At 55.2% G+C, this 7,965-nt stretch overlaps 2 protein-coding genes across 2 annotated transcripts; one reads left to right on the forward strand and one right to left on the reverse strand.

Annotated features, from left to right (window-relative positions):
- Positions 1–85: 85 nt before the first annotated feature.
- On the reverse strand, positions 86–6,195 carry CSUI_000665 (phosphoglycerate mutase). Its single transcript, XM_068060896.1, has 5 exons — positions 4,294–6,195; positions 3,500–3,717; positions 2,924–3,030; positions 2,172–2,356; positions 86–1,503 (listed from the first exon to the last, which is right to left on the reverse strand). The coding sequence occupies exons 1-5, from the start codon at positions 5,280–5,282 to the stop codon at positions 1,134–1,136; spliced, it is 1,869 nt and encodes a 622-aa protein (XP_067927127.1). The 5' UTR covers positions 5,283–6,195; the 3' UTR covers positions 86–1,133.
- CSUI_000666 (uncharacterized protein) lies at positions 5,907–7,809 on the forward strand. The gene has a single exon (XM_068060897.1). The coding sequence runs from the start codon at positions 6,106–6,108 to the stop codon at positions 6,388–6,390; it is 285 nt and encodes a 94-aa protein (XP_067927128.1). The 5' UTR covers positions 5,907–6,105; the 3' UTR covers positions 6,391–7,809.
- Positions 7,810–7,965: the final 156 nt, after the last annotated feature.

Consider the following 7,965-nt stretch of genomic DNA (forward strand, 5'->3'; position numbering starts at 1 on the left):
GGAGTACTAACCGGAGTGCACGCGCCCTAACTCACTAACACACGTTTCTCGCTGAGGAATTTATGTTCCTCGCAGGCACAACGGCGACCTCCTTGGGAAATAGTAGTAGTGCCGAAAAAGCTGGTTCCTCGAGAGGTTCTCATTCCACGAACGGAATGTGTTTCCGGTGTGGAGAACAGAACCACCCCAGGGATACAACCACAAATGCACTTCTACGGAGAGAGTGTGCGGCGTTCAGCACGCTGTAGCGCGAAATCGGACTCGTCCACAAGTTGCTTGTATGGTGCACATTTCCCACAACACATGGCGTTTTATATGCATCCCTTCGCGTATGCGCTGGTTTGGAAACTCACACGGAGTCCGCCCCGAACACAGTTTCCGCGCCTCGTTCGCACAGCCCAGGATCAAAGCGAATTTTCTCCCACCTTCCTTGGAGCAGCCGTCCCGTCAATTGTAATACGGAATCAATGCGTCAGGATCACGGGGCTCCGACTGCGAGACAAACTGTCAGCTGTCGGGTGCCGCTGATATCCATGCATGGCTTGGATGAAACCTAGCGATGTTCCCGCCACGCCCTGACATTCCGTAGACACACTGGGAGGCGTGCTGTGCAGGTAGGAGTTAATTAACGGATGTACAGAATATGTTCAAACCGACGCCCCGTGTCACAGCTACCTGCAAGCGGGGAGTGAACAGTTTCCCGCGTCGGCAGCAGTGAGCCTGTGAGAGGTCATCACCCGCAGGGACATCAGCCACCAAAAAACGGAGAGAAAAAAGTCACTTTCGTATTCGAAAGCCCTCAGTTGGTTCCTCGGGTCTCATAGGCAGATATCCCGAGGAAAGCACCGAAGAAAAAAGGGCATTGCGACACCGGCACCGCACACACGGCCCGCTGCTCGGACAACACAGGCTACAGTCGAGCTGTTCGTGGTTATCAAATGCCGACATGCGCCGCTGGCGGACAGCTGACCGTCCAGCCACGAAAAATAAAGACAGGATGAATCAGTATGAAAACCGCACCTGGCCGCCCGGATGGCCGTGTCTGCACCCGTTGCGTTCCCTCGTTGTACATTCTGTTGCCCGCCGTCGCCTGCTCACGTCATATACGTCTCCGACCCGCTCTTTGACCGGGCTTAATGGTAGGTAATCATGTTAGTCGGAAGGTGCCCCACGTTTCCAAACTCCCTGCAAGAGACGTAGCCCTTGGCGTCGATGCTGATCCAGGTGATCCCTGCATTGTAGGTCGCCCACCGCAACCATGCGCACCCGGGAAGCTGAAGGGCCCGCATCACCATGTAGCGAATCACATTGCCATGGCAGACAAGAATAATGTAGGAGTCGTTTCCTACAGGGTTCTCGGTGGTCAGCGACTTTCCAGCTTCCGTCTCGACTTGACCGGCAAAAGCAGCGGGAGACCCAGTTGCGCAAGAGGCTGACGGCGCGGGGGGAGAAAGAGCTCGATAAATGTATCTACGGAAAGCGTTCTCGATTCGCTCCCTGCCTCTGAATATCGACAAACGGCCCGAAATGACCAAACAACAAAAAGGCGTTGCCGGACGGAAAACCGCATAGGTCTGCAAGAAGTACCTGAATCACATGCTGGGTCAGCTACCAGGATGGGTGCCGCGCAGAAGATGCGTACCCACTGCAAATTCCATGAATCGATTCCGGCAGTGCATATATGTGTATGAATTTGTACAGTACCTGCGGCTGGCGACGGTGTTACGCCCAAGCCGGAGGTCAAAAAGCGAACCCTGATCACCTTTCCGCCCTTTCATTTCCGCTAGGCCAAGCGCTCAGCGACAGCGTCCCCCGTTCGGCCGGAATCCGACCGCGGGCAGGTTGTCTCGGAGGTACGCGGACAGCTCAATCTCCGCAGTGACACGTGAGCGTCTCCGCGAGCGCACGCGAAATGTGTCTTACTACTTCATTATTCCCACACAGTTTGTTGCTCTCCTTGAACACGGGCGAAAGGCCGCCTGCCCGGCTAGCACAGAAATGAGTCTGGAACGCATTTCCTCGCTGCATCTGGGGTTGCACAGGCACGACCTTAGAACCACCGTGGCATCGCTCCACACTCCAGACTACTGATCCGCTGCCGCCGTCCGCCCGGGGAGGGCAGAGAAAGCACATGGACACTTTCACTTTCCTGCAAGGACCGCGCTACTTACGCTAGGACTTCCTCGAGACTCGGCTTGAATGTGCGAGAAGGAGGGACGGGTTCCGCCGGCACCCCTTCTGCAAGGATCGGGTCTTCAATGAGAGGAATGTCTGCGAATGCTTCCTTATGGATAATTTCGGCTGTCTCCCGGGCCCGCTTCATGCCGCTGTGCCAGACCGCTACCACATGCTGGTTCTGTATCAATTCACAGAAGAAACAAACGAAAGGCACACTGACCGTACTGGATCTCTTCCGAACATCGTCTACACAGCAACCCAATCTGAATCCCGGAAAAAGAAAACCAGAATGTTGTGTAGTTGTTGTAGCGTGGTCTGCTCCTCTTTACGGCATGCGCAGCCGAAGGCCGCATCTCAGAGAGACATACTACCGGTGACAGAGCAAGAACCATCGACAGTTGTGGGCAAACGGGCAAACATACACAGATCGCCTCCACAGTGCGTGAACCGCCACGAAACCGCGTGGCCTGATGATCGATTCGGGCATCAGGGACGCGCAGGTATACGGCAGGGGAAACCATGAGTGAAGGACTTCTAGTTGAGAACGCATTCTGTAAAGCAAGCTGACAGCGGAAGGAATGAGGTAACAACGTATGAACAACAGAGAGACATTGATCTAGCCAACGGGCAAGATGATCGACTCAAGACGAGGGCACGCAGATCGAGGAGAGACGTCCGCCTCTGCCATCCACTCAGACGGTGCCACTCGTGGGGCATCACTACGAGGACCGAAAGAGAAGTTTACCTTCAGTAATTCCTTGAGCCTGCGACCTGTGATAGCCGCTTGTGTCTTGCCCAAGTCTGTCAGCCCCTGTTCCTCATCCACTTTGGACGCTACGTTCGCGTACTGGCCTAACACGTGATCACACAGGGACGAACACATTTCCTCTGACTGGCCAACACTCAAGCGAGATAAAGAGACAGAAAAGCGAAATGTGTGCTCCTGGACGCGTATGCCACAAGCTCTCTCTGTCTTCCTCAAATGGCTTCTTCAGAATCTTCTTCGATATGCGCCGAGTTCCGGGGGTCCCCCTCCCTTGTCAAGAAGCGGCGCTGCATTCCTCGAAATTTTCTTGCCGGAGACTGCGACTCCTGCATCGCAGCCACGGTCGCTAGTTTTCGTTCTTTTTTTAAAAACCCGCGCTCATGTCCCTACTGCACGCGGGTTCCTTCCCGAGTCAGGGCCTATTCAAAGATGGTACCTGCTGTCGATGCATAGAGGTCCTGCACAACAGAAAATCTGCCTCCTCTCCGGTATTCTGACTCTCCTCACTCCGTCTCGCTCTCTCTTCACCTCACCTGCTTTTCCTGTGAGCCTTACCGTGGCGTACAAGCAGAACTTGGCGTGTCGGGGGACGCGACAGAGCTCCAGCGGCCGCCGCCTTGACCGCCGCTGGGGCATGCGTCTGGACTCCCTGGGCTGCGAGCTGTGCCTCTCTCTCTGCTGCCTCAGCTAGCCACGGACCATCCCAGTCGAAATTCCAAGCCGAACCCAGAAGAACCGCGGACTCCCTCACGAGTGCTTCGTAAGCTGACCACCTACAAGGCTCGAGCACGAAGAACAACGGGACAAGCCTCGATCCACACACGGCACATGAATGACTGCGAGCGCACCCTGTGCACACTTGAGTGACTTCAGCACTGGCTATCGCGCTGCAAGGCCGAAAAAAATCAAACTACTTGTTCCAGAAACGGGGGAAAACCCCGAGATGCTGCCAAAACCAAGGCTGCAGCGATGCAATGTAGAGGGATTCTGCGTGTTCTCGGAAGCACCTCTCTTTGCAATGCCAATCGGACACAAGCTAGGAACCACGACCGCTGGGATGACACAAGGCCAAAGCCGCCCAGCCTTCGACACATGCAGTATACTCCTGGACTCTTCGCCTTAGAGACACTTTTCCTTAACGCGTGGGCGCTCGGCGTAGAGGCCTGGCACCGCTTCCAGAGATCTAAGCAGAATGATGCTTAGCACGCCCACCCGCGACAGCCACAGTCCAGGCCATCTATGCCCCTAAGAATACAGCCCGCCAAATAAAGTAGTCGAACCGGACACTTCCTACGCACACGTAAGCACATACCAATGCAGTTCGTGCTTCTTTACGAAATCAAACCTACCCAACTGCAGCGCCCGAGAAAATTAACAGGGCTGCGTACACAAGCAGGTTGCTCCGTCCTGGCCGGGGGGGGCGAGAAGATTCGGGCTTGTCGGGGGCAGCGCGTACACCAGACCGTGACACAGTCTCCTCCTTGTCCACTGGGTCTGCTGTGTGGGCTGAAGACAACATTTTGTTTGGTGGCTCATCGCTATTCGTCTGCCCTGATACCACTGTACTTCTACCATAACTTGCTGCCGCCACCGTGGAAGGGGTAGTCTTCCGCTCTGGCGGCCATGTGACTAAAGTTTGACGGCCATCAACCGAGGTAGCGAAAAAAAAACAACCTCCTCCATGAATTCTTGGTATCGCGAAGGAGCATCGAGGTCGGCAATCACCACGTGTTACCACAGCCCCTTTCCTGCCAGGACCGCGCGTTAAACCATACAGTGGCGGAGCTTCTGTTTGGCAGCGGCGGCACGTTGCCGCTGTTCTGCGGTCTGGAAACCGTCCTACGGTGCGGTGTGGCGTGAGACCAGCGTGTACATTTGATTCCTGGGGGAGGAGTGAAACGAACGGACCCGAGGATAGTGTTCGGGCGCAAATCTCGACAGTAAGCGATCGCTTGTCAAGAATATGTCGCCTCACAAGGGCGCCCGAAAAGCTCCTCGCCCCTACCACGGACCTCAAAAGACAGTTACTCTCTAGGCGCGCAGACAGCAGGAGAGAAGAGGTAGACATAGATGGAATGAGAGTACGAAACCAACGGGTTCCCCGCAGTGGGTTCACGTAGATATGGTTAGCTCCAACTTTATTGTCGCAGACCAGAGAAGGGAGGTGACGCAGGGAAGGAGGGTGTCCGGAGACGGGAACGTCTGCTGCCGCCGGTGGTCGACCCATTCTTCGACGGTGCTTCATGACCAGTGCTGCGGCCGCGGGCCTTCTGAAAGCCGGAGATAGGAGCGTAAAAGAAGAGAGGGAAAAACAACTAAGAGAAGAGCTCCGCGACATGATGTACTACGCAGGTCTTCTGACGTAGGTAGTTTTCCGGCCAGAGCAGAAATTTGCCTGCCACACCCTCTACAAGCAAGCACAAAGCAGTGTGTGAGTGTGCAGGAACTTTCCAGCCCGACCACTCCGAGACAGCAGGCGATCTTCAGTGCACACACTCGTCGATGGCTAGCACGCTTGCCAGCAGGCCAGATGCGGAGTCCGGGGAATGAACTAATGAAGCCGTGAATCAATCATCCAAAATAGCCCTGACGAGATCCAACGGGTGAAAAATCGTCGTTCGGCGTTGCCTCGGGAACTCTCAGTGTCCCGCAAGAAAGCTGCACGGTTGAGTCCATCAGTGCGTAGTGAAAACGGGGGGAAAGAGAGAAACTTTTTCGATTCGCGGCAGTCTCAAGGATTGAGTGTCAAGACCGGGAAGTCTCCAGGACGACAACGCGCCGTGAGCGGGAACGGGTTCTCTCCCCGAAGAGGGTTACAGCAGAAAAGCAACTGCGCCTCTTTGGCCCTTCAGCGCTTCCCGGGAAGTCCGCAGAAGCCTTTGAACCGTCTGCTCTTCAGCTTCACCCTGGCAAACCGCCTCGCTGACACGACTTTATGACCATTCACTTCCTAACTCGGACAGGAAAACTGCAGGCGGCTGCCCAGCCACAGCCTGACCGCAGAAGGAAGGCCGGTCAACAAAGGCAACTCTAGGAGAAGGCGTTCAGTGTTTACTGGTCTCACTGGAAAACCGAACACTCTTCGAGGGTATCCAGCCTTCTCTGGATCTCTGACGTTATATCGAGGGTTCGTCCAAGCTACCGGGGTGCGACTTTGAGACATGTTGGGACAGTATCGCACACGGAGCCGGCACGCGACGCCTGGACATGCCAGCCCGAAGTCAGTCCAACGGAATTGGGCTCTCTTCTGTCTTATGAAACTACGAACACCTTACCGCCTTTCGTCGAGAAAGCTATGCCGACTGCATCGAGGCAGGGCTCGCACATCGAAAGAAAGAACCTCTGTGCCACGTTGGCAATTCGATACTGTCATTCAGCGCCGGATAGGCGGGGAGAGATGTATCATCGACTTGCAAGGGTGTGTCTACGTGCCCCTTTTGCCTTAACTACTCAGATTTTGCGCCTATAAGATCGAAAAGAAGTGTGGATATCAGCCACCAGTCCCGTGGTTTCTCAACAGAAGTGCTCCCGAAATGCTTCCGAACCTTTTTCTTGGTGTGGTACTTGAGAACTCTTCTCCAGTTTTTTCACCATTCAACAGATTCTCTTCGCTTTTTGATGCGTTTCCTGGTTCCCTTGCTCATTTGCGTACTGTATCCGCTGTGTCAGGCCAACGGTGCAGTGTTACTAGTCCACTCTCAGGATATTTCTCGCGACACAGGCGCTGCACGTAGCTCGTCCCTGTGTTGATGTCTCTTTTCCTCGGCGCCTTGGCCTTTTTCGTCTTCATTCGCTTGACCGAGAAGAGGAAGCAGACGCACACGCGGTGCTCTGCACCGTGATAGGGGAATGGAGACTGGGCATCTTACTGTAGTCCGGTCATAAGCGCGTACGGGAGCACCCTTCTCAGTGCCGGAGCTTCTCTGATCGCTTCGCAAGTGCGGATTCGGTGCAAGTCAGTCGCGACTGTGAGGCTTGCCGGTGGCACTCGTCGAGGTTTGGCTACAATAGGACCGATAGGACAGGACCGCTGCGTTTCGGGAAGACACTTGTTTTGTCGACGTGAGACCGCAGAGCGCACAACCCCGGCGCCGCATTCCTGTGGGCACGAACTGTTCACTCATAGAGAGTTGCGAACCTCAGGAGAGCCGTCTTCTGCCTTCAGCGTGCACCAGCTTTTGATCTGTCCCAAGTTATTGACGAGTGTGGTCCACTGACCAAGGCCGTTGCCTGGTGTTTCAAGCGGCTTGGTCTTCCTCGGCCTCGCGTGCCTTTCCGCAGCCAAGTGGATGGCCGGGGGTATTGATTTGCTCGTAGTGTTCAGCACGAGGACCGCGTAACGCAGTGGCGACTTGCGCGGGGCACTCTTGGCAGCCTGACTCAAAGAACAGGCGCACGCTCGTAGACCAGGCTCCTACGGAAGTAGGCGCCTACTTCCGTGGGAGCCCAACTGAGGTCACGAGCTTAGACCAGCTGTGACAAAATGGAGTGAGCTCTATAGCGTCGGAATCTACGCTGCAGAGCTTTGCTCTGTGCCTAGCCCGTGAGCGTCACAGCATCGGACGCGCTATTCGTCTCTCCGATACAGCGACCGGTTTCGGTTGTGAAGACTCCTTTGATACTTACACGTCTTCTTCAAGAAGATGGACCGGGGGGAGGCAGGTCGAGGGTTTGCCGGGGGAAGGACACGAGGAAACGGAAGCGAGGCAAAAACGGTTGCGTCGGTCGACTGTGCGGGGGGACAAGGCAACCCTACCCTGTCGTCTCTTCTGCAACAAAGTGAAATCGACCAACCGCGATGCCACTTGATTCTTTACGCCCAGGGAATTGACAGACCGGGGGTGTCACTGCAGTTTGCAAGGTGAGCATGGCAGGAGAAAGACATTTCTCGTTTCTTTTTCTGCGGTACTCGCTTGTGGCAGATCCCCACTTCCTGACACGGATGCATTGTTAGGACTTCATGATGCACCGTACAACGTGATGCCGGAGAAACAGTGGCTTGTGCATTGAGGCGCAAACGT

This window comes from Cystoisospora suis (genome assembly GCF_002600585.1).
Source record: "Cystoisospora suis strain Wien I chromosome Unknown contig_261, whole genome shotgun sequence".
NCBI lineage: Eukaryota > Apicomplexa > Conoidasida > Eucoccidiorida > Sarcocystidae > Cystoisospora > Cystoisospora suis.